Source organism: Spea bombifrons, chromosome 8, assembly GCF_027358695.1.
Source record: "Spea bombifrons isolate aSpeBom1 chromosome 8, aSpeBom1.2.pri, whole genome shotgun sequence".
NCBI lineage: Eukaryota > Metazoa > Chordata > Amphibia > Anura > Pelobatidae > Spea > Spea bombifrons.
In genome coordinates, this window is record NC_071094.1 from 46465164 (window position 1) to 46492999 (window position 27836).

General features: G+C 45.8%; 2 protein-coding genes across 2 annotated transcripts; one reads left to right on the top strand and one right to left on the bottom strand.

The window, feature by feature from the left end:
• Positions 1 to 8301: 8301 nt before the first annotated feature.
• LOC128503962 (homeobox protein Nkx-2.1-like) lies at positions 8302 to 12717 on the bottom strand. The gene is made up of 2 exons (XM_053474159.1): positions 12468 to 12717; positions 8302 to 8801 (listed from the first exon to the last, which is right to left on the bottom strand). The coding sequence occupies exons 1-2, from the start codon at positions 12715 to 12717 to the stop codon at positions 8302 to 8304; spliced, it is 750 nt and encodes a 249-aa protein (XP_053330134.1).
• A 4886-nt stretch (positions 12718 to 17603) lies between these two features.
• Positions 17604 to 19479, top strand: SELENOW (selenoprotein W). Its single transcript, XM_053473935.1, has 6 exons — positions 17604 to 17726; positions 18293 to 18317; positions 18513 to 18566; positions 18665 to 18739; positions 19013 to 19109; positions 19244 to 19479. The coding sequence occupies exons 1-5, from the start codon at positions 17686 to 17688 to the stop codon at positions 19088 to 19090; spliced, it is 273 nt and encodes a 90-aa protein (XP_053329910.1). The 5' UTR covers positions 17604 to 17685; the 3' UTR covers positions 19091 to 19109; positions 19244 to 19479.
• Positions 19480 to 27836: the final 8357 nt, after the last annotated feature.

The window sequence follows — 27836 nt, forward strand, 5'->3', positions numbered from 1 at the left end:
TATGAGGGCCGTCGGCGTTCCGCCGTGCAGGAGGGTTGTCGCCATTCCGTCGGCTAGGAGGGCTGTCGGCGTTCCGTCGAGGAGGAGGGCTGTCGGCGTTCCGTCGAGGAGGAGGGCTGTCGGCGTTCCGTCAGCTATGAGGGCTGTCGGCGTTCCGTAAGGCAGGAGGGCTGTCGGTGTTCCGCGGGGCAGGAGGGCTGTCGGTGTTCCGCCAGGCAATAGGACTGGCGGCGCTCCGTCGGGCAGGAGCGTTGCCTGTGTTCTGTCGGCTAGGAGGGCTGTCGCCGGGCAGGAGGGCTGTCGGCGTTTCGCCAGGCAGGAGGGCTGTCTGTATTCACCGATCCCTGGTAGCCCGACAGAACCTCCAGGGCAAATTAGAAGACCCTCTAACCGTACAATGGATGGGGGGGACTCTGAATCAGGGATTCAGACAGCAGATTGCACCCAGCGACCCGAGGGTTAAATGGCGGGGGTGCAGGCGAGGGGTGGGTGAGAATTATTCTGCGTGATCTTTTCCCACAGATTCGGGGGGCCGGGGGGGGGGTCACTGGTGCTAATTACCCCCAAAATATCACACAAAGGCAGCAGGGGAGGCAGGCAAATTCACCCTGTGCAAATAAAGCTATGTAACTGCCCCTCAGCTATTCCTATACTGACCCCGCACACAGCTCTGTAACTGCCCCGCACAGTGCCGTTATGTGTTGTGCTGCCACCTGGTGGACGTTAGAATATCTTCAGTAAGCCGAGGCAAATGATTTTCCAGTAAATGTGAATTTACTGCCCCCCCAGGTGCCCCGTCGGGGAGTTGGGGTGTTACCTGGTCTTTGAAAAGAGAGGGTAGAGTTTACCCCCTGTGAGGGCATCTGTGACCCCGCAGACCGTCAGGGTGGAAAGAGGAGCATCTAGGGAGAAAAGGTGAAGGCAGCGATTTGGGGCAAAAGAAGGACTGGCCATACTTAACAGGGATACTTGGCAGGTATAAGAAGGTGTTACTCTCAGGGTGGATTCTTTGCTCCTCCGCGGGGTTTGTACGTCTCTCCGAATACGTTGCATTCCATTTATATTGGGGGCCTTAGGGGGCCGGGTGTCTGCGCCTCCCCCTGGGCAGCCCACAGATACGGGTATTACCCCTGGTTACCCCAGACTCGGTTCATCTGCCATCGGCATTACGGCAGGGCATTAATCTACCCCGCCACTGCTTGTTGCTGATTGGTTCGGGCAACCTTCATATGGGTGGGGGAGGGGAGGAAGACCAGGGAATTGATCAGATAGCCCATTAATTCCACCAACTGGCAAAATGCCCCTACTTTTAAGAAATACCGTAATGCTGATCAGTACGTGCAAACAGTCCCGATAACATCCACCTGGTGGCAGTTGGGGACAGAGGTTAGCCTGGGGGGGGGCAATTGCCCTCTGGGATAGTCCATAGTTCTTCAAACAGGGGTGGCCAAACTCGGACCGATCCATTCCAACAGGCTGGGCACAATGTTATGTGACCCTGTGGTGTGTGTAGGGTTACCACCTGGCCGGTATTTCACTGGCACAGCAGGTATTTAGAGCACCCTGATTGGTAGGCGCTGGGCCGGACTGGCCCACCGGATACCTGGGCCAGCCAGTCCGTGGTGATTGCACGCCGGCCCCTTTATTTTCATGAACGCTGCCTTCACCAGACACCAGGGAGTCAGAAGCAGTGGTAAGTCGGGGGCTTTAATGGGGGGCATAAGGCTTTTCTGGAGGTAGAGTGCCCCATGGTAGGTGTGACAGGAAATATTGGGGGGAAGGTAGGTGCACATTTTGTTTCTGTGACAGGAAATATTGGGGGGTAGGGAAGGTAGGTGTACATTATGTTTCTGTGACAGGAAATATTGGGGGGAGGTAGGTGTACATTATGTTTCTGTGACAGGAAATATTGGGGGGAGGTAGGTGCACATTATGTTTCTATGGCAGGAAATATTGGGGGGAAGGTAGGTGCACATTTTGTTTCTGTGACAGGAAATATTGGGGGGTAGGTGCACATTATGTTTCTATGGCAGGAAATATTGGGGGGGGTAGGTGTACATTATGTTTCTGTGACAGGAAATATTGGGGGGGTAGGTGCACATTATGTTTCTGTGATGTCATGCATATATAATTAATTATGCAAATTAGCATGGCCGGTATTTTTTGGCAAGAAAGGTGGCAACCCTACTTATAGTGTGTATGTGTTATGGTATGAGTTTGTGTGTTATAGTGAGTGTGTGTTATAGTCAGTGTGTGTTATAGTCAGTGTGTGTCTAAGTGTGTATGTTAGCTACTGGTGAGAGGAAAGGGGCCGGGGGCCACTCAGCTGTATCTGCACCCCCCCCCACAGGCTAGAAGGTGGCAGCCCTCCCCATATTGAGGAGACCGTCCAATCCACCCTGACTGGGGCAGGAAGCTATAAACCACTTCACCACTTCCCGTACCGACCCCCCACAGCGTGTCACCCCGAGCGCAGGCGGAGAGTCCGGCCAATGAGCCTCAGATCTCACTTCTTACGTCCCGCAGCTACACATCCTCGCCACACGGGGCAGCACCGCCACACCATTTACTCATACAACCCGCCCCACATTGGCCCCAACCGGCCCCCGTACAGCGCTGCGGAGTATGACGGCGATATATAAATAATAATAACACATTGTACAGCGCTGCGGAGTATGACGGCGATATATAAATAATAATAATAACACATTGTACAGCGCTGCGGAGTATGACGGCGATATATAAATATCTTTCAGGGGCCCCGGTTTTGTTTCTGGGGTCTGCATTGTGGGATTTTGGGATATAAATTGGGACCCAGACCCCCCCGGCCTCACTAACCCTTCTTTTGCCCGGTTCCCTCGGGGGTAAGAAGGCTTGTGTTGTAGTTAAAGCATGGCGGGTGTGCTGGAGGGATGAGGATCAATATCCACCCCTCATCCCACCGCGAGCCCCGGGGGTCAGCGAACATATTTCCCGGTTATTATCAGGGTATCTTTATACATGTACATATAATACATACAAGTTCATTATTCCACCCCAGCCCTGCCAGTAATTCCAGGAGATGGGAACTTTCCACTGTATAGAATGAGGTAGTAGATACATGGACTGTCCTCTTAAAGGCAGTGGTAGGAAGTGATTGCCCCGGACTATGGGTGGCGAGTCTTGTATTTAGTGTTGTGAAGGGGGGGCAGCTGCTGCTTATCTGCCCCCCCCTCCGTCCTGTTTGGAGAGGAGAAAGTTATCCGAAGCGACATCACATTCGTTTTTCCTCCCCGTTGGTTTCTAGGAAGACAGTTGGGGTAGTTTTGGGGGAGGTGATCTTGTATGTTCTATGACCCCCTCCACCTCGGCAGCGCTTAGCATGGGGGACCCAAGGGACAGCAAGAAGGCGCCGGGTTAGAAAGGGTCAGAGGCTGCGATGGAACAGGGGGGTGTAGATAAGTGGAACCGCCTCCCAGCAGAGGTGGTAGAGGGTAATACAGTGAGGGTGTTAAACATGCATGGGATAGACAGACGGCTCCTGAATCTAAGACGAGACCAACGACTGATTAAGGTTTGAGTCGTTACAGACTGGCCGGGGGCCGCCGGGGGCCGATCGGCTGGTGGGTTCCGGGATTCTGTTAGAGTTCCTAATTTTTGGGGCCCCGCAGCCGGCCTATTTCATTCCTGGGGCAATCGAAGCAGTAAATGCATTATAGGGCAGCGCTTTTTGGAAAGGGTTAAAGGCGCATGTTTGGGGAGCGGGTGGAGGGTTACGTGGCTCCTGTGGCCCCCGGGGGGCACGTTTGGGACGGATCTGTTGGATGTGTTTTGGACGTTAGGGCCCCGTTGTTCATCCTGAGGGGGATTGGTGGCTGGAGGTTGACTGGCGCTGCCACCACCTGCCCCGTCCTGGGGTAGAAAGGGGGCCGTTTGCTGAACTAATACCCAGAGGATGAAACGGCTCCGAGCGGCTCCTCCGAGGTCAGGAGAGTTCCTTACAGCGAGGCTCGTGGCGCCTGCGAGGAAGAAGAAAGGCCTCGGCGGTCTCATTATCAGCGCACAGTCAATATTGACCCAAATCTCCTTGTGGGGGGGTGGGGATGATGTCACTTTGTTGGCTTTGATAAGGTGGCAGCCGGGCGGCTTCTGGGTCCCGGGGGCCGAAGCTCTTTCACTCGCTGCATTCCTGGGTTGGGGATGAGTGGCAGAGACAGTCGGCTCGGCGTGTTTACTCTGCGCTGGAGTGGAGGCTGGGCTCGGAGCCACGGCCGCCGCCGCCAACGAGGGCAGAGCCTCGGCCGTCACTTTCTCAGCGCTGGAATTCGGCCGATTGGGAAATCATTACTGAACGTTCCCCGCTATTTACCCAGCGGGCGGCCCCCTCGTGACTTTCACTCGGGCCACGTCTGCCACTTGCCCTGTCATACGTGATGTATGGATGGGCTGCGGCGTGCGATGCTCTGCGATGGAGACGCTCTGCGGCGTGTAATGCTCTGCGATGGAGATGCTCTGCGGCCTGCGATGCTCTGTGATGGAGACGCTCTGTGGCCTGCGGTGGAGACGCTCTGCGGCGTGCGATGCTCTGCGATGGAGACGCTCTGCGGCCTGCGATGCTCTGCGGTGGAGACGCTCTGCGGCGTGCGATGCTCTGTGATGGAGACGCTCTGTGGCGTGCGATGCTCTGCGATGGAGACGCTCTGCGGCGTGTGATGCTCTGCGATGGAGATGCTCTGCGGTGTGCGATGCTCTGCGGTGGAGACGCTCTGCGGCGTGTGATGCTCTGCGATGGAGATGCTCTGCGGCGTGCGATGCTCTGCGGTGGAGAGGCTCTGCGATGGAGACGCTCTGCGGCGTGTGATGCTCTGCGGTGGAGACGCTCTGCGGCGTGCGATGCTCTGTGATGGAGATGCTCTGCGGCGTGCGATGCTCTGCGGTGGAGAGGCTCTGCGATGGAGACGCTCTGCGGCGTGTGATGCTCTGCGGTGGAGACGCTCTGCGGCGTGCGATGCTCTGTGATGGAGATGCTCTGCGGCGTGCGATGCTCTGCGATGGAGACGCTCTGCGGCGTGCGATGCTCTGTGATGGAGACGCTCTGCGGCGTGTGATGCTCTGCGATGGAGACGCTCTGCGGCGTGCGATGCTCTGTGATGGAGACGCTCTGCGGCGTGTAATGCTCTGCGATGGAGATGCTCTGCGGCCTGCGATGCTCTGTGATGGAGACGCTCTGTGGCGTGCGATGCTCTGCGATGGAGACGCTCTGCGGCGTGTGATGCTCTGCGATGGAGACGCTCTGCGGCGTGTGATGCTCTGCGGTGGAGAGGCTCTGCGATGGAGACGCTCTGCGGTGGAGATGCTCTGCGGTGTGCGATGCTCTGCGGGGTGCGATGCTCTGCGGCGTGTGATGCTCTGTGATGGAGACGCTCTGCGGCGTGTGATGCTCTGCGATGGAGACGCTCTGCGGTGTGCGATGCTCTGCGGGGTGCGATGCTCTGCGGCGTGCGATGCTCTGCGATGGAGACGCTCTGCGGCGTGCGATGCTCTGCGGTGGAAGCAGAACTTGCCCCGACTGGGGCAGAACTCCAGGGCAATTCCAAGTAGCAAAAGTGACCTCGTCAGCAGCGTATCAGTAGTTGCTATGGTGACCAGAATTGCTATTTTTACCCCTGTCTTTAACCCTTTCACCACCCGCTACGCACCAAACCCCCCATGGCAGCCGCCGCCATCAGCCCCACCTCACCCCGCGGTGCCCGCGCCCGCCAGCCGCGTTACTCCACGGGAAGGGCTTTTAACGTTCGGGCCGTGTTCTGCCGCCCGGTGTGTCGGGTATTTGCCCCGGGCTGAGCGTCTGCCCCGCACTCCCCAAGGCGGTCTCCCCCGTTCACGTGTGCGCGGAGCGTGTTGTTTGCGCGGTGCAGGGATGGAGATCCCCACAGAACATGCGTTATAAACTAGGGCTGCAACTAACGATTATTTTAATAATCGATTAATCGGCCGATTATTTTTTCGATTAATCGATTAATCGGATAAAAAAAACAATATGCAAATTTTTCGTTTATTTAAAAGAATTTAATGAACTGGATGTTAAAAAACAACTTAAAATTTACATTAACATTCGTATTTTGTTATGTTGTCAAAATACAACAAGTTTGCACCCAGCGCACAAGTTTGCATTGTGCCCCCACCCCTTTGCACTGTGCCCCCACCCTCACTCTGCCCTGCATCCCCACCCCCACTCTGCCCTGCACCCAGTCTCACAGCCTGCCCTGCATCCCCACTCTGCCCTGCACCCAGTCTCACAGCCTGCCCTGCACCCAGTCTCACAGCCTGCCCTGCATCCCCACTCTGCTCTGCACCCAGTCTCACACCCTGCCCTGCCCTGCCCCCCCACCCCCACTCTACTCTGCACCCAGTCTCACACCCTGCCCTGCATCCCAACCCCCACTCTGCTCTGCACCCAGTCTGCCACCCTGCCCTCCCACCCCCACTCTGACCTGCATCCAGTCTCCTGGCCCCACTCTGCCCTGCACTCACATCCTGCCCTGCATCCCCTGCCCCCCCACCCCCTGTGCCGCGGACCCCCCACCCCCTGTGCCGCGGACCCCCCACTGTGCAGCGCACCCCCCCACTCACTGTGCAGCGCACCCCCCCACTCACTCTGCCGCGCACCCACACACACACTCTGCCGCGCGCACACACGCACACACGCACGCACACACGCACGCACACACACACACACACACACTCTGCCGCGCACCCAGTCTCGCACATAAACATTCGCACAGACAATAGACATAAAGAGTACTTACCTCCGCTACGAACTTGTTCCACTTCCAACTTGATAGTAGACGCGCGTCACATCCGTCGTCACGTAGCTTGAAGAAGGCGGAGACTGCAGAGCGTGGAGCAGAAGCGGGGAACGCTGGCGGAGGTAAGTAAAAGGAGCCTAGTGCTCCAACGACGAATCGATCACTCGATTAATCGATAACGGAAATCGTTATCGATGATTTCCGTTATCGATTATTATCGATTTTATCGATTCGTTGTTTCAGCTCTATTATAAACACACGAGAGACGCCGATTGTTACAAAATCAAACCCAAAATGTCTCAGAGTTAGGGTTTTATGAAAAAAATTTTCATAAAATTCCTTTAAAATATTTATTTACAAAACTCCAGGAAATTTGCATCATTTTTCTCATTTTATGATTTTTTTTTGATTCCCAAAATATTTGCTGATTTTTATAATATTTTCAATGAAATCTGACATTTCTGCGTTTCCCATCAGTGATTCGTTTTGGTTTTTTTTGTGTGTTTTTATGTTTCATTTTTTTTTGTGCAATTTGAAGCAGTTTTGGTAATTAAATAAATAAATCGAACAAATTCCAAATCATTTTCAGAATTATTTTGCTCTAAATTTAAAGTAAACACTAGAAGGTGAAATAACTCATTGCTGCTTTTTTTCACTTATTATTTAATAAATATTAATTTAGAAATATATCGGAAAAAATAAAAGTTTCTGCTCCTAAAAATATTTCCCAGAATTCCTCTTCTACAAAAAAAACACAAAAATTCCAATGAAAAAAAATGAGGTTTATTTTATTGCAAGAAAACAACGTTTATTTTACTCGTCGGCCGATAACCAACAAATGACAGCAAATATAAAAATAAATAGCGGATTTTACATCAAGATCATCAGAATGGGAATATTTACAATAATTATCAGCGAATAATAACGACAAAAAACTAAAGATTGGCCACATTTTCTTTTTTTTTTATCCTGGCAGTAAATGCAAAAAATTCTCCCCAATAGTTTTTATAAAATGAGGATTCCCCCCCCCCCAATACACTCTCAGCCCAAAGTGCTTTTTTTTATTTTTTTTACTAAACCAACAAAAAACAAAAAAACAGGGATTATTCAAAAAATATTCTGGGGGGAAAAAATCTAATTTAATCAAATTTTATGATTAAAAGGTTTTCAACTATTAAAAAAAATAGCTTTAAGAGTAAAACAAAAGTTAAAAACAAAAAAAAATATATATTTTTGGCGTGGGGGGGTTGGTAATAACGCCGCGCAGACGGGATTTTAGCGATTGGCCGCGTTTCCTACAAATCGGCGAAGAGAAAAAAGGGCTGAACGGCTGAATTTCACCCCGAAAACATCGTTATCGCCCAGATTCATTCACTTAATAACCCCCCCCCCCGAGGTGCCACCCGTCCTCTCAGACCCTCGGGGGTTAAATACTCCGCGTTTGGGGATAAGGGCACTTTCTGGAAAGAATCCCGTAGAGTCTCGGGGTGGGGGGCAGGAGGGGGCGGGGCAGTCACCATGGTTTCAGCACCGGGTTTCGGGCTCCTTTCTCAAACTCCTGGTGGTCCGCCGCCGAGCTGAGGAAGTCGTGAGCCAAGAGCAGGCCCTGGCCGTGGAGCGGCTCCTCCGGGGATCCTTTGTAATCCAGTTTGATCTCGGGGGGTCCGTAATCCTCTATGGAGGACCCCCCGGACCCCGCGCCGTACGCTTTGGCCTCTCCTGCCCCCCGCGCCTGGCGCTTCATCTTGTAGCGGTGGTTCTGGAACCAGATCTTCACCTGGTTGGGGGTGAGCTGGATGAGCCTCGCCAGCTGCTCCCTCTCTGCCGCCGTCAGATACTTCTGCTGCTCGAAGCGCTTCTCCAGCTCGTAGACCTGCGCCTGCGAGAACAGGACCCTCCGCTTCCGCCGCGCCGCGTGCTGGATGTACAGCGGGGTCTTGGCCCCGTCCCCGATGTACCCCAAGCAGCCGGCCGGCGACGCGTTAAACCCCGACGGGGCCAGAATTCGGGAGACTGAAAGAGAGGAAAACGATAGAAATCAATGTGACGGGCGACGAAAAACATGCTTTCTACAAGAAACGGAAAGGCAGAAAAATGAAAACAAATACTAAAGGAATTAATATATACATTTATATACATTATATATATTATAGGTATATATATATATATATATATTATATATTCTATACAAGGCGAGTTCATATATATACTAAGGAAAGGGAGTTTATATATATATATATTCTATAGAAGCTCATATATATATATATATATATATATATATATATACTCTATACAAGGCGAGTTCATATATATACTAAGGAAAGGGAGTTTATATATATATATATTCTATAGAAGCTCATATATATATATATATATATATATATATACTCTATACAAGGCGAGTTGCATAGTTGCATAGGCTGAAAAAAGACCGGCGTCCATCAAGTTCAGCCTTTCCTATATCGGTTAATTTGTTGCTGTTGATCCAAAAGAAGGCAAAAAAACCCCAGCTTCAAATATAAGTTCATATATATATATACTAAGGAAAGGGAGTTTATATATATATATATATGTATATTTCTATAGAATGCAAGTTCATATATTATATATATATATATATATATATTATAAGGAAAGCGAGTTCATATATATATATATTCTATAGAAGGCGCGTTCATATATATACTAAGGAAAGGGAGTTTATATATATGTATATTTCTATAGAATGCAAGTTCATATATTATATATATATATATATATTATAAGGAAAGCGAGTTCATATATTATATATATATTATAAAGAAAGCGAGTTTATATATATATATGTATATATATATATATTCTATAGAAGGTGAGTTTATATATATATTCTATAGAAGCTCATATATATATATATTCTATAGAAGGCGAGTTCATATATCATATAATATATATATATATATATATATATATATATGACCTCGCCTTCTACAGAATATATATATAAGGAAAGCGAGTTCATATATATATATATACACTAAGCAAAGGGAGTTTTTATATATATATATGTATATATATATATTCTATAGAAGACGAGTTCATATATATATATATATATTCTATAGAATGCGAGTTTATATATATTCTATAGAATGCGAGTTTATATATATATATATTCTATAGAATGCGAGTTCATATATATATATATTCTATAGAATGCGAGTTTATATATATATATTCTATAGAAAGCGAGTTTATATATATATATTCTATAGAAGGCGAGTTTATATATATATATTCTATAGAAAGCGAGTTTATATATATATATTCTATAGAATGCGAGTTTATATATATATATTCTATAGAATGCGAGTTTATATATATATATTCTATAGAAGACGAGTTTATATATATATATTCTATAGAATGCGAGTTTATATATATATATTCTATAGAAGACGAGTAAATATATATATATATTCTATAGAAGGCGAGTTTATATATATATATTCTATAGAAGGCGAGTTTATATATATATATTCTATAGAATGCGAGTTTATATATATATATTCTATAGAAAGCGAGTTTATATATATATATTCTATAGAAGGCGAGTTTATATATATATATTCTATAGAATGCGAGTTTATATATATATATTCTATAGAAGACGAGTAAATATATATATATATTCTATAGAAGGCGAGTTTATATATATATATTCTATAGAATGCGAGTTTATATATATATATATTCTATAGAATGCGAGTTCATATATATATATATTCTATAGAATGCGAGTTTATATATATATATTCTATAGAATGCGAGTTTATATATATATATTCTATAGAAAGCGAGTTTATATATATATATTCTATAGAAGGCGAGTTTATATATATATATTCTATAGAAGACGAGTAAATATATATATATATTCTATAGAAGGCGAGTTTATATATATATATTCTATAGAATGCGAGTTTATATATATATATTCTATAGAAGGCGAGTTTATATATATATATTCTATAGAAGACGAGTAAATATATATATATATTCTATAGAAGGCGAGTTTATATATATATATTCTATAGAAGACGAGTTTATATATATATATTCTATAGAATGCGAGTTTATATATATATATTCTATAGAATGCGAGTTTATATATATATATTCTATAGAAGGCGAGTTTATATATATATATTCTATAGAATGCGAGTTCATATATATATATTCTATAGAAGGCGAGTTTATATGTTATATATATTCTATAGAAGCTCATATATATATATATTCCATAGAAGCTCGTATATATATATATTCTATAGAAGCTCGTATATATTCTATAGAAGCTCATATATATATTCTATAGAATGCGAGTTCATATATATATATATTCCATAGAAGCTCGTATATATATATATTCTATAGAAGCTCGTATATATTCTATAGAAGCTCATATATATATTCTATAGAATGCGAGTTCATATATATATATATATTCTATAGAAGCTCGTATATATATATATATATTCCATAGAAGCTCGTATATATATATATATATTCCATAGAAGCTCGTATATATATATATATATTCCATAGAAGCTCGTATATATATATAAAGGATTGTGTGATAAATGTTGGTTATCTGCTAATCATAAAAGTCACTTAATGTCAGCGAGACGGAAATCCCGGATTTCTAATAATAAATGAAATTATTCTTCGTTATATTTGCAGTTTTTATCATAAAATGAATAGATGATAAATTACATTTTTTCGTTACGTTTCCTGCTTTTCAAATCCCGGATTTGGAATCTTTTTTATTGAATTTACGATGGATTTCTATCCGGCCGAAGCGGGCGGCGAGAATCAAATAATAATAATATTAACCCCCGCGGGGCCGCACATCGCTTCACACCCGCTGCCTGTCTGACGGGGGCCAGACGGTCAAATATTGGAGGAGGTGGGAGATAAGATGTAATCTGGTATGAGGCTATTCATCGGGAGAGCTCTGTGTACCTGCGCGACAGAGCACACACAATCCAGCAGAATGACCCAGATAGGGCAGCCCCCCCGACCGCAAACACTTCTGCGAAATGCGGAGAAATCCAAAAAGAAAAGCTTAAAAAGAATAAAAATAAATGAAATGGAAAGAGACGGCGTTCGGGATCACAGAGCGAGCGTCGGGATCACCGCCGCCGGCAACGCGTCTCATCGGGAACAAGTCCTCGTTACAGAGAGAGACGGACCTTCCGCTGTGAAGTGCGGCAGATTATCGCGAGACCCTCGGGGACGGGACCCTCAGAGACCCTCGGACACAAAGCCATCAGACAGGAGACCCTCGCACACGAGACCCTCAGAGACGAGACCCTCAGACAGGAGACCCTCAGACCTCCCACAAGACAATCTCTCACTTAAGAAAAACTTGAAGAACGGTTAACGCGACGCATTCTGAAAACCTCCAACATTCCACCCAAAAATGTACAATTTGCTCCTCCATGCCCCCCCCCCGCAGTCTGCGGACCGGCGAGTGTTAAATTTCATTATTTATTATTAAAGTGAATTCAGATTTTCTGGAATTATCTGGATTTCCGTATTTTTATACTACCCCCCCCATAAGCTGACGCAGTCACAGCGCCCGAGTTCTAACCGAAAGCCGCTCGTCGTGATGGGAGTTAGTATCGTGCCACTTACATGGGGGGTAGCGCATGTCCTGGGTGCCCCCAAACCACTCTGCATTGCTCATGGCGTCGGGGTAGCTGGGCAGATCCCCGGCGTTAGGATATGCCCCGGGGCAGTAAGCCCTCATGGGGTTCTGAGGAAGGCAGCGGGTCACCGGGAAGCCGGCGGGTCCCACGGGTGACGGCAGACACGGCTGGTGGGACATCAGAGGTCCGTATCCTTCCAGACAGGGGTCCAAGGAGAAGGCGGCCAGGTCTTCCATGGAGGCCGAAAGCAGGGGTACGTGAGCGATGTCCCGGAGTTACCCCGACCTGAGGCTGGAACCGATCGTCATCTGCCGGGACCTGCCCCGGGTCTCACCTTATCAAGGGCTGGGGGCCAGAAGAGCCGGAGAGGACCTGATGTCACGGGGAGGAGTCGCTCGGTGGACAATGGGACTCAATGCGGCTGCTAATCCCAGGACAATGCGGGGGTTAAATACTGGGGGGGGGGAGATCTTCCAGGTGATTTTGCCCCCGCCGTCCCTGGCACCTCCCTGGGGCTGATGTCAAGTTTTTGAAGACTATGTAACGTAGTATTTGCCCCGGGGGGGGGGGTAACTCATACTGTTACAACTTCTCGGTAACGGATTTTTATAAACGTGTATTTAACAGCTTTATACCCCAAATATCACCCTGGGGGGGCAATTATTCCAGATAGCAAAAAGCTCTCTGTGCAGGACCAGCTGAGATACTCAATACACCTTTATAAAAAAAAGGGAGTAAACAAAGGGTTAATCGTTTCACCTGGGGTCTGTGGGAATTGCCCCAGAGTCAGCACGATCCAAGACGGGGGGGGGGGCATAACGCGCAGTGCGCATCCTGACAAATAATGCCCAGGGGCCCCCGGGTACTAATGACAGCGACGGGTTTAGGGGCCAGCCCCTCCTAGGGCCCCCGGGTACTAATGACAGCGACGGGTTTAGGGGCCGGCCCCTCCTAGGGCCCCCGGGTACTAATGACAGCGACGGGTTTAGGGGCCGGCCCCTCCTAGGGCCCCCGGGTACTAATGACAGCGCCGGGTTTAGGGGCCGGCTCCTCCTAGGGCCCCCGGGTACTAATGACAGCGCCGGGTTTAGGGGCCGGCCCCTCCGAGGGCCCCCGGGTACTAATGACAGCGACGGGTTTAGGGCCCCTCCGAGGGTTAGGTGAGACGTCACACCCCGGATGTCACTTGTTTCGTTTATTGACTTCACGGATTGTGAGCTCATTAGCCGAGCCTCGTTTGTCAGACCCTCTGAATGTAGGGACTGGAAGAGGCGCTGCGGAGATTGTTGGCGCTATATAAATAATGTGCCTGCGCGGAATGAGTGGAGGGCGGCTGAGCGGGCGCTTTACATGTTATGATCGGGGGAGGGGATTATTATTCATTCGCATCATTCTTCTCCTTACAAATTATTTAACATAAAAACATAAATTATTCAAAAACCATAATCCCGCCAGAGCCCCCCCCCGAACTCACATACACCCTGTGCCACCGCGCACACGCGCCAACGCACACGCCAACGCGCACACACACAAGCAAACACACACACACAGGCCAACGCACACACAAGCCAACGTACATGCCAACGCACACGCCAATGTACATGCCAACGCACACACGCCAATGCACACACACACAAGCAAACACACACCAACGCACATGCCAACACACACCAACGCACACGCCAACGTACACGCCAATGCACACACACACAAGCCAACACACACCAACGCACATGCCAACACACACCAATGCACACGCCAACACACACACAAGCCAACGTACACGCCAACGCACACACACACACAAGCCAACACACACGCCAACACACACACCAATGCACACACACAAGCCAACGTACACGCCAACACACACACCAACGCACACGCCAACGCACACACACTCATGCCAACGTACACACCAACGCACACACCAACAAGCCAACGTACACACCAATGCACACGCCAACGCACACCAATGCACACGCCAACGTACACGCCAATGCACACACACACACATGCCAACGTACACACCAAGCCAACGTACACGCCAACACACACACCAAGCACACGCCAACACACACAAGCCAACGTACACGCCAACACACACACCAACGCACACACCAAGCACACGCCAACACACACCAACGCACACACCAACACACACACCAACGCACACGCCAACACACACAAGCCAACGTACACGCCAACACACACACCAACGCACACGCCAACACACACACCAAGCACACGCCAACACACACCAACGCACGCCTCAACACTCACCAAAACACAAACCAACAAACGCATGCCCCCCCCCAGCCCTCACGCCAGCGCGTGCCCCGCGTTACTCGCTCCGTTATCAGCTTTATTCTTCCCGGGGGCTGTGAGGTCAGGACGAGGCGGCCCCCGTCACATGAGGCTCCACATTAACCTGATTGCATCACACGGGAATAAAGTGACTATTCATCGGGCAGCGGGGGCCGCACACGCGGGACACACGCACTCCGTTCTACAGAAGGCGAGGAAATGAATTACCCCGGGGCAATTAAATCGCGAAGAGGAGGATCTGCCTGCAACTCATAGAAGAGACCAAAACCACAAACAACTTCACAAAATATATGATGTCATAAGTCAGCTCCGACCACCTGCTTGGGTCGGCGGAACCAACACCAGATCCGGACATCAAACGACCGCCCGGCGCCTCTCATGGATCCGACGCGGCGCCGCGGCACCCAGAACACGGGGCAGGAAGCGAAGCGTGTCCTCAGCGTGACGGATCTACATATCATGCTGCGTGTGCTGCGGGAGATCAGCAAGTTCACAGGAAACACGCATGACGCAAACCCCGGGCCACCCGTGTCCTTCCCTGACCTCGGCACAAGTGTAACGGGGCCTGAACGGGTAAATACCCCCAGAGGGGCAATTCTATTCCTAATAGTAATATTTCTTTATATAGCACCAACAGATTCTGTAGCGCAGATACTTAAAGGAGGAGAAAAATGACAACAAGAGAGCGGAATCTAACACTAGAGAGTCGGAGAGATGGAAGTTTAACGTTACTGAGAGGGTGGTATTTACATGGAACAGTCTTCCAGCAGAAGTGGTAGAGGGTAATACAGTGAGGGAATGTAAACATGCGCGGGATAGACATACGGCTCCTGAATCTAAGACGAGAAAACTCATTAACGTTTACAGACTAGCCGGGGGCCGATCTGCCGGCGGGTTCCGGTTGCATTTAACCCCTTAAGGACAATAGGGGTTATTACTCGTAGTATATTGTGGGACAATGGCTATTTTAACATTTTTCGGTGCTGCTGTTTAGCTGTGATTTTCTTCTTTCTCATTTTGTGCTCCCACACATATTATATATTGTTTTTTTCAGGACAAACAGGGCTTTCTTTAGATACCATTAATTTTATCATATCATCTAATTTACTATAAAAAAAATGATAAAATATGGGGATTTTTTGTTAAAAAATTACTTTTTCTCACTTTTTAAACAAAAAACTTTTACTCATCTGCAAAAACGAATGAAAAAACCTGCTAAATAGATTCTACTATTTGTCCTGAGTTTAGAAATACCCAATGTTTTTATGTTTTTTTGCTTTTTTCTGCACGTTATGGGGCAATAAGTACAGGTAGCGTTTTGCTATTTCAAAACCTTTTTTTCCAAATCTGGTAATTCTTCCCCCCATGTGCCATTTCGGGTATCTTTGAAGCCGGCCAATGCAATTTACCCCATCAAGTCATATATTTTTAAAAACTAGACACCCCAAGGTATTTCACATGCTGGTAATTTAACCCTTTCCATGCACTAATTTTACCACCAGCCTTTGTGAAACTTTATGGTAGTAAATTTTTTTGTATTTTTTTCTCACACGTTGTACTTCAGGTATAAATTTATCGCTCCTGGTATATGTCCGTGTCAAACAACACCCCAATATGTGTTCAGTAACATCTCCTGAGCGCAGTGATACCCCACATGCATGGGTTTGTTGGGTTATTTGGGAGGTAAAAGGCCGCCTTTGTGAGGTGTGTATTTTTTGGCCATTTAGACATCTGATCCTACTGCCCCCATGTCCCATATTTGGGACACCTTTGAACCCGGCCAATTCAATTTATCCCATCCACTCATGCATTTTTTAATACGAGACACCCTATGGGCATTTGTAATGCCAATATTTTAACTCTTTCCATGCTGGAATTTTTATAAAGATAAAGAATTTTAGGACTTGCTTATTAATTTTTTTTTTTTTTTTTTTGGTGACAGTGGGGATTTTTATATGTTACCATATTATTTTTATTTTTTTTAAACATTTTTTTAAAAAAAAATTTTTAAAATTTTTTTTTTTTTTTTTTTTTTTAATCACTCATTAGTGAGCTGGGCTCCATTGACCTTGCATGGTTGGATGCAGTACCTGCATTCAACCTGCAGGAGGAGCTCGAGAGTTCACAAGAGGGTCTGGATAGACCCTCTATGAACTCATTTCTATTGTTAATGCCATCCTGTGAATGACGGCAACGTCATTCACAGGATGGCACTTGTGGTTGCTCTTCGGAGCAATCACAAGGTGATCGGGGGTAGGGGGGTAGTGTTGCTGGCATGCCTCGATACTGAGGCATGTCAGTAACACCATTTATGCTTAGGAAGCGATTCAGATCGCTTCCTAAGCTGTTTTAGCCGGGCGCCGCCGCGATCTTTCATGATCGGTGCGGCGGCGGCCATTTTTCTTCCGGGGAGGGCTGCCAAGGGCTGCCCTCCCCGGATCCACGGTCAGCCTCACTTGGGAGGCTTCCGTGGATGCTGCAAAGCCGCCGATCGCGGCGAAAATGCCGCGATCGCGGCGATGCAGCTATTTAACGGCAGCCCGTACATGTACGGGCATTGTCGTTAACCCCTTGCACGGCAACCCCGTACATGTACGGGGATTGTCGTTAAGGGGTTAAGAAACAATTCGAACAAATAAAAAACAAATCAAAATCACCCAAATCCTCGCGTTTTTCAGGAATTTGTTATGAATGACAGGGCGGAGTCAGGTTTTGTGCTTTCGTAATGTAACCGGGTGAGTCACGTGGTACAGCCGAGAACTCCCCTCTCCTGTCCGGTTTGGTACATTCTGAAGCCTGACCCACGGAAGTGGGTGTGGCCAGCGGGCATTTAACTGCGTGCGGTGCCGGTGCTCCCTCAGACGGACGGAAGCGTAATGCCGGGAGCAGCCATGGCGGAGATTTATGTGCTTTACTGGTAAGACTGGGGTGTCCTCGGGTGCAGGGACTGGACAAACCTCGCTTTACGGCGTTAGGCGGCGGGTCCCCGCGTATATGCCGCCGGTGCGCTATAAATAACTTATACGGTGCACACCCGGCCAGGGCCCGCTCCCTCGGCTGTATTTAACCTTCTGAGTGGTACCTGAGTATTGCGCTTCGGGCCTGCGGTACATGCGGGGGCCCCCGAGGTAGTTAATGCGGGGCCCCCGGGACAGTTAATGCGAGGCCCCCGGGGATGACAGGCCTTTCCCCTGCGGCTTGGTTTTAGTGAATTCCTCCCCTGTGCTGGGAGCCTTTGGAGGGGCTGGGAGGTTCAGACTGCGCTATGGTATGTGTTGTGTGTTCGTGGCATGTAATAAGCTGCTGGGTCTGAGGAGCCCAGACTCTCCTCCCGGCTCATAGAAGGGGTTAAAAGATCCTGTAAGCTATCTATTCTCCACCGGCGCTGCAGACCGTCGCGCATGCACAGCTCTCCCATTGATTTCCTTTCTCTGTCGTTGGGCGGCGATCACTTCCAGTAACAACTTTTATTTTGTCTTCCAGCGGAGCCTGAGGGTATCAGCCCAAGGTGAGTGAGAGACTCTATTACCGGCCCCAGCGGGGTCCGTACAGAAGTGCCCGGTGGCCCCTAAACGCGTCGCTGTCATGAGTGACCGGCCCTTAAACATGTCCCTGTCATTAGTACCCGGTGGCCCTTGGAGGGGCTGTCTGGGGCTCTCTGGGTTGCTCGGCTTCTGGTTAATTAGATTTAAATGTCTTTCAGTTTGAGAGGCTGAGGAAGGAGCTGGAGAGTTGCTTTCCGGGTCGTCTGAAGATAGTAAGTACAGCCGATTTCCCCCCCCCCCCGGGGGTCACATGCGGGGCTTTAATTACTCAGCGGTGCTGGTAACGTGTATCGTCTCGTTAATCTCTCAGGATGGCGCTGGGACCCCAACAGCCACCGGGTGGTTTGAAGTGACGGTGAATGGGAAGCTGGTTCACTCCAAGAAGGTAACGTGAGAGGCGGGGGCTGCGAGGACCCCCGTCTCCTGCCCAGAGGTCTGTGCTGGATGATATCATGTGACCGGTCTTGGTAAATACCCCACGAAACCACTTCTTGACATGTCCCCCCCCCCCCGGGCCGGCCCCCTGTATAATGTATAGCTGGCTCGGCGGGCCGGCCCCCTGTATAATGTATAGCCGGCTCGGCGGGTTGCAAAGTCTCTGCTAACTGGTTGTAATGAAACTTCATGCATTAAATGATCTGCCCCGTTTGCCCCGCAGAATGGAGACGGCTACGTTGATAGAGAGTCCAAGCTGCAGAAGATCGTTGACGCAGTAGAAGCCGCTCTGGGGGAATGACCGCTGTGTGAGAGAGAAGGTGAGGGCCGGACGGGGGCCGCTTATTACCCGATCGGGCAGTCTGAGGGGTGACATGAGTTGTTTGAGTCTTGCGTTATCTTATAAGATCCCGATTGCCCCACCGCCCGGGCTCATTCTGTCTTCTCTCTGCAGGTGGATGATGTTTTGCTTTCGTTATTCCGGCCGCACGCTTTATGACGGGGAACGCTTAAATGCCCTGCGGGCACGGCTGCCCCTCGACACCCTGCGGGGCGACAGGATGAGCCGAGCGACGCTCACCCACCTCTCGTGTATTTTCTTTAATGCTGGAGGGAAGTCTCTGACCTGAATGGGAGAGACGCGAGTTTCTATCTGATGTCAGCCTCCTAAATAAACTACTCTTTACCATGTTTGGTGGCGTTTCCTGTCTGTGTTGCACACGTGTGTTTTTTACGGGGCTGGTGGGGGGTGTTTATTGTAAGATGCTGCTGTGACCCCCAAACAGTAAAATGTATGAAAAGCATGTCATTAAAGCCTTCTTAACTGATTCATATTACTTTACTGAGAGGTAGTGGGTGAGTGGAGCAGCCTCCCAGCAGAGGTGGTAGAGGGTAATACGGTGAGGGAATGTAAACCTGCATGGGATAGGCATACGCCTCCTGAGTCTAAGGTGTCATATGGCAGCCTCACCACAAGATGGAGCCAGACCCCCGTTACTGGATTTATCAGCCGTTTGGTTTCTATGGTTTTCGGTTACGCCAATCACAGCACAGAATGCTAGACTGTATTTGTTAAACGGTTTGTACGGCACCGGCCGCTCGACGATAACCGGCCGCCTCTCTGTATAACTTTAGTCGAAGCCGACGTCGGCTGTCTCTTTACATCTTTCTGTGTTGGTCCCTAAGAGACGTCCCCCTCAACTATATGTTCAAGATACAGCTGTCACGGGGATCTCCTCCGATCTGCCTCACCGCTCCTTCTCGGGCGAGACCTCATCACCTCTTCCACTTTCGGTGGGCGGCCCCCAAGGTTCAGTCCTCGGCCCTCTGCTCTTCTCTCTTTATGCTTCATCTCTTGGCAAACGAATCAACTCATTTGGCCTCCAGTATCGTCTCTATGCAGATGACACCCGAATCCACCCGATACGATTTTACACGCTGGGAAAACGGCGTCTGAGAGGGGCTATGATAACATTATATACATATACACGGGGCCGATATACGTTATATAAATATACGTGGGGCTGATATCCATTATATAAATATACACGGTGGGGCGATATACATTATATAAATATATATGGGCCGATGTACATTGTATGAATATCGTCTTCTGAGACTAGAAGAGCGCAGGTTTCGTAGATGACAAAGGAAGGGATTCTTTACAGTGAGGGTAGTAAAGGTATGGAATTCACTGCCAAGGCAGGTGGTTATCAGATATATCAGATACCTTCACAAGGGGCCTCGATATTTTCTTAGAAAGGCACGATATACAGGGATATAAATAGAATAACATTAATATTTTAGAGCTGCTCGATCCAACGAGAAATCCGATCGCCTCTTGGAGTCAAGAAGGAATTTTTTCCCCTGATGGCAGAATTGGAAGTCGCTTAATTAGGGTTTTTGCCTTCTTTTGGATCAGGAATAGGAAGGTTTGGTAGAAGGGGTGAACTTGATGGACTTAGGTCTTTTTTCAACCTAATGAACTATGTAACTATATATATCCATGTAATTATATATATGTAACTATATAACTATATATATATCCATGTAACTATATCTATGTAACTATATAACTATATATATATCCATGTAACTATATCTATGTAACTATATAACTATATATATATATATATATATCCATGTAATTATATATATGTAACTATATAACTATATATATATCCAAGTAACTATATCTATGTAACTATATAACTATATAACTATATATATATATATATATATCCAAGTAACTATATCTATGTAACTATATAACTATATATATATCCATGTAACTATATCTATATAACTATATATATATATATCCATGTAACTATATCTATATAACTATATAACTATATATATATATCCATGTAACTATATCTATATAACTATATAACTATATATATATATCCATGTAACTATAACTATATAACTATATATATATCCATGTAACTATATCTATATAACTATATAACTATATATATATCCATGTAACTATATCTATGTAACTATATAACTATATATATATCCATGTAACTATATCTATATAACTATATATATATATCCATGTAACTATATCTATGTAACTATATAACTATATATATATATATCCATGCAACTATATCTATGTAACTATATAACTATATATATATATATATCCAAGTAACTATATCTATGTAACTATATAACTATATATATATCCATGTAACTATATCTATATAACTATATATATATATCCATGTAACTATATCTATATAACTATATAACTATATATATATATCCATGTAACTATAACTATATAACTATATATATATCCATGTAACTATATCTATATAACTATATAACTATATATATATCCATGTAACTATATCTATGTAACTATATAACTATATATATATCCATGTAACTATATCTATGTAACTATATAACTATATATATATCCATGTAACTATATCTATGTAACTATATAACTATATATATATCCATGTAACTATATCTATGTAACTATATAACTATATATATATCCATGTAACTATATCTATGTAACTATATAACTATATATATATCCATGTAACTATATCTATGTAACTATATAACTATATATATATCCATGTAACTATATCTATATAACTATATATATATATATCCATGTAACTATATCTATATAACTATATAACTATATATATATATCCATGTAACTATATCTATATAACTATATAACTATATATATATATCCATGTAACTATAACTATATAACTATATATATATCCATGTAACTATATCTATATAACTATATAACTATATATATATCCATGTAACTATAACTATATAACTATATATATATATCCATGTAACTATATCTATATAACTATATAACTATATATATATATATCCATGTAACTATATCTATATAACTATATATATATATCCATGTAACTATATCTATGTAACTATATAACTATATATATATCCATGTAACTATATCTATATAACTATATAACTATATATATATATATCCATGTAACTTTATCTATATAACTATATAACTATATATATATATCCATGTAACTTTATCTATATAACTATATAACTATATATATATATCCATGTAACTATATCTATATAACTATATATATATATATCCATGTAACTATATCTATATAACTATATATATATATCCATGTAACTATATCTATATAACTATATAACTATATATATATATATATCCACGTAACTATATACATCGCTCTTGAGAAAGGCTCATTGAGAGACGAAACGCTGGACCTTCACTAAGCCAATAAACTTTCTAAACAGAAGCCCCGCTGAGTGCATCATATCTGCTGGGTATATGTATATATAGTTATATAGTATTGGATCGTTATCACCCGGGATATTATAACTGTCTCCAGTCAAGTGAGTGCGTTACTGTCATGTCCCGCGGCGCAGTGCATCACCCGAGTACCCGCTCCTGGCACTTACCTCACCCGCCGCCGCGTGTAGCGGGCGCTCGCGAAGACTCCTCCTCTGTGTGTCCTCTTCGTTCGCCGGGAGGGGAACAGAGGGCGGGCGCGCTCACCCCCCTCTTATCCCCTGCCTCCATGGCGACAAAAGGACGCACGGTACGTGATGTCACTAACCGGGGGCGGGGCGAGAGGGAGCGGGAGGTTTAAAACCGAGCACTGACTTCTGTTCGGTGTTCGGTGCTCGGTTATCGTGTAGCAGAGCGCACTGCTGTGAGCAGATATTATCTGTTACTGTTTCTGCTGCGCTGCTGCATCCTGCGCTGCTGCCTGACGTACCTGTACCTTTGTGGGCCTGGTCTACTAAACGGCGCCCCTTGTTCTACCAGATATACTTGTTCATCAGTGGGCCTGATCTACTACATGGTGTTCCTGTTCTCCGTAAATGATATATCTATGTAACTAATGATATATCTATGTAACTATATATAATATATATATGTAACTATATATCTATGTAACTATGTCACTATATATCTATGTAACTAATGATATATCTATGTAACTATATATAATATATATATGTAACTATATATCTATGTAACTATGTCACTATATATCTATGTAACTAATGATATATCTATGTAACTAATGATATATCTATGTAACTATATATAATATATATATGTAACTATATATCTATGTAACTATGTCACTATATATCTATGTAACTAATGATATATCTATGTAACTATATATAATATATATATGTAACTATATATCTATGTAACTATGTCACTATATATATGTAACTAATTATATATCTATGTAACTAATTATATATCTATGTAACTATATATAATATATATATATGTAACTATATATCTATGTAACTATGTCACTATATAACTATATAACTATGTAACTAATTATATATCTATGTAACTAATTATATATCTATGTAACTATATATAATATATATATGTAACTATATATCTGTAACTATATATCTATGTAACTATGTCACTATATATATGTAACTAATTATATAGTTACATATATATATTATATATAGTTACATAGATATATATCTATGTAACTATGTCACTATATATCTATGTAACTAATTATATATCTATGTAACTAATTATATATCTATGTAACTATATATAATATATATATGTAACTATATATCTATGTAACTATATATAATATATATATATATATATGTAACTATATATCTATGTAACTATGTCACTATATATCTATGTAACTAATTATATATCTATGTAACTATATATAATATATATATGTAACTTTATATCTATGTAACTATGTAATTCCATATTTTGTCCACAAGGGGGTGTCACAGAGTCGCACGCAGCCGTCTCTAAATTACTTTTCTGTCTAATTTATGGACCGGGCAATCTGTGTTACTAATACGCTGGTTGCTATGGAGATGGCATCACTTTCATCCATTACACCTGAAGTACTCTAATAGATTGTAAGCTCCTGGGAATCAGACCCTCTTGTTTTCCTGTCCCAGTCCGTCTTAACGTTTGTTAATCTCATTCTCATCATTAATGATGTGGCCGCCATGACACTGTCCTGCCACTTGGCGGCGCTGCAGACTGACGACCGGTCCCGTTACCGAGATGCCTTCACTTCATCTGGAGTCGTCTGTATCAGGAGCGGGACTGGGGCAATGACGTCGGGGTTAAGGGGCAGATAACGGGTGAAGAGGGCGCTGTTTGGATGCCCCGTGTGGAGTTGCTGTGATCTCTCCGCACCCAGGGGGGCCGACTGTGTATGAAACATTAGCAGGGTACTTGCCCTGGCACCCCCCCCTTTACCCCTGTCGTCTCTCCCCGTGTCCCTCCTCGGTGTCAATCCAGACACAGAACAACAGTTAGCCATGTAAGGTCTCGAGGTCTCAGAGGTCTCTTCTTCAGCGCAGGGGCTGTGAATAACGCGTCCACGGCCCAAACCTTCCGTTTCTCTCCCAATCCCGGGATTATCTTTCATTCCTCGAGGGATTTCCTGACAATAAAACTCTTTGTGGATAAAATTCTCCCCGGCACAAACAGCTCGGATCACGTAACCCCCCGCAGCGCATGCGCCGGGCTCTGCATGGGGGCAAAGGGGTCATTAGTGAAAGTAGCCTTCCTTCCCTGGGAGTCACATCCATGCGCGACCAACCCCAGTGAATGACTATAACATGTAATGCTAATAATTTCATCAAGTGGCAATCGCCAATCCGGCCAATCAGAACACTGAACTTTACACAGATTTTAACCCAAAAATACCTTTTCCGGCCCGTTTCTAAAATCGATAAACACGGACGCTCCCTTTAGCCGTGCTGATGAAGGAAATGATTCCGCGGACATTTTTGGTTCTCAGGTCCTCGCGGGGTTAACAATAACCGATAAAGTAACCGTTGGTGCTGCAGAGCGTCTCCGCGCCCCCCCCCCCCGCTTCACCGGCAATAAGGGACGGAGGGTCTGGATGTTATAAGGTCTGAGATCCGTCAGGAGCCCCCGGGGACCAATGGCTTCTCCCATGTGCCCTTTATTGCCGCTTTAATGTGTGTCCCCTGGCTGGTTACATGCTGAACATGCGCGGCGGCATGAAGTGACATTATAATCCCCGCTCTGAATATTTAATATGGAGCAGAGGAGAGACTCCGGGATCTGAAATCCACATACAAATCTGGAGCCCCCAGCAGATCGGCCCCATCCGGCCCCCAGTCTGTAAAGACTCAAACCTTAATCAGTCGTTGGTCTCGTCTTAGATTCAGGAGCCGGATGTCTATCCCATGCATGTTTAATACCCTCACTGTATTACCCTCTACCACCTCTGCTGGGAGGCTGTTCCACTTATCTACCACACTCTCAGTAAAGTAAAACTTCCTTCCGTTCCATCTCAGTCTCTGACTCTCTAGTGTTAGATTCCGGTCTCTTGTTGTAATTTTTCTCCTCCTTTTGATATAAATTCCCCTCCTGCCCTTTATTAACCCTTTATGGATTTAAATGCCCCCCCTCGTCTTCCCCCCCCCAGGTGGATATATTGGGATCTCTCAGCCTTTCCTGGTCGTGTTTAATGCCCCCCAGACCTCAGCGGTCCACTTTTACTCAGCTCTGTGATGATGAAAAACCCGAAAAACTTTTTTTTTGCTGATGAGTTTTTTACCCCATAAAGTCTGTATTTGTGGTGAAAAAGAGTTAATCCCCCCCCCTTCTCCCCCCAATCCGCATGCAGGTATTACTATCACCCAGATCCTAATTCAAGGGGTAATTAGCTGCCTAATTGTGTGTATAGATAAGGGGCATTGAAATGCTAACTGCCCCGGTGTCTTTCTATTGTCCCGGATAATGATTCTGCATAATTTAATCAGCAGCCCCTGCGAGGGCCGCCCCCGGGCAACATGGGGCAGAAACCGAATTCCCTGCAGTTTGGGTGTGGGGTAGTTTGGAGATGAAACCTCAATGCTAAGGGCATCAAGACACCTCCCTCGCAGTAACCTAATACAGAATGTGAGAGTGAGTGCAGCCTTCCCTCCTTCTAACCGCACCGTGACATTGAGAGGTCCTCTCCCCGTAATCATCCCCAGAGTCCCTTTGTCCCCTCATTCACTAAACTATACCTCTCTTTTACCTACACACTGTAGTTCAGGTATAGATCAACTGGGGATCACATGCAAACTCAGCACTGAGGGTATAGATCAAATAAACAACACATGTAACAGCACTGCAGGTATAGATCAACTGAATAAGACATATTAACCCTGTACTTGCAGATACACATAAATAATGTATGGAAACATAGCATAGCAGATATGGATCAACAGAACACCACCAAAACCCAGCTTTGCACGTATGGATCAATTGGAATTCACATAAAAACTCGGCATTAAAGGTATAGATAACCCCCTAAATTACAGGCATAGATCACAGGCTGCACCCCCCAAAGCCAGCCCTGGCATCCACCTAGAACCTGACCAGCACCCAGATTACACCCAGATTACAGCCCAGCCAGTGCCATCTTTGTCCCATAAACACCCTGCCAGTGCCATCTTTGCCTTTCCCCAAATCACTTATACATCTATGATACTCACAGACACTTATACAGTCACTCACTCATTCACTCTGCCATTTACACAATTCCTTCACACAATTATTCATTCTCTCACTCATTCACACGAATCATTTATACATATTCATTCTCACCAGTCAAAGTCAGACGACACGGAGCGTCGCAGTTTGTTGCCCCTGCTGACCCCCTGTTCGCTGCCAAAAACCCTTACAACAGCCACGGGGCGTCAGAACCGGGCCGCGGAGCGATGGAAGGAGTGTTGGTCACTACAAATATGAGTGTGTATAGGAATGTCCCCCGGTGCATATGAGTTACCCGGGGGGGACAGGGGCCGATGGAGGGGACAGGGGCCGATGGGGGGGGCAATACACCCCTGGTTGCAATGCAGAGTGGCCGGTATGCAAGAAGTTGCCCAACTAGCAACTTAACCGGTAACGGTGAGTGATTTGATTGGCCGCTGTGCTGCCCCGGGGGGGGGGTGAAGTTAAATTGTGCGAATTATCACCATATACCACGGAAAAAAAATCCATAAGAAACAATTCCTTGAGAAAACAGAAATGTGATTGGCCGGCGCGCAGGGTCCGGGCCCCGGCGGGGGGTCCTCGCCGCTTGTTATTGCGAATTTCAATTTCCTTTAAGCCAGTTGGACGAATTAAGGGGTATAATTGCGGGGGTCTTATTATTGCCTGCGCCGTGTTTGCTCGCAGGGATTGGAAGCCGGGATTAGGTCGTGGAAATCAATTTTCATCAGGATTTAATTCTCTGCCGTCTGCGCTGCCGGTGCCCCCCCCCCCGACAGGAGGCGCAGAACGCCCGCTTACCGCTACAATACCGTATCGTCTGGTTTAGCTGCCCCAGCTTTACATCTACTGCCCCACAGCCCCCGTATAGGGTATAACGTGACTCGGGGTGACATACAGGACTCTGTATACAGAAACGACCCTAATAACAGGGTCGGATGAATACAAATGACCCTGTGGAAGTGAGTGGGGACTG

Excerpts from the sequence above, each read along its gene's own strand:
- LOC128503962 (XM_053474159.1), bottom strand. The coding sequence starts at position 12,717 with ATGGAAGACCTGGCCGCCTTCTCCTTGGACCCCTGTCTGGAAGGATAC. Across the intron at positions 8,802-12,467 it reads GGACATGCGCTACCCCCCAT|TCTCCCGAATTCTGGCCCCG; the intron begins GTAAGTGGCACG and ends CCTCTCTTTCAG.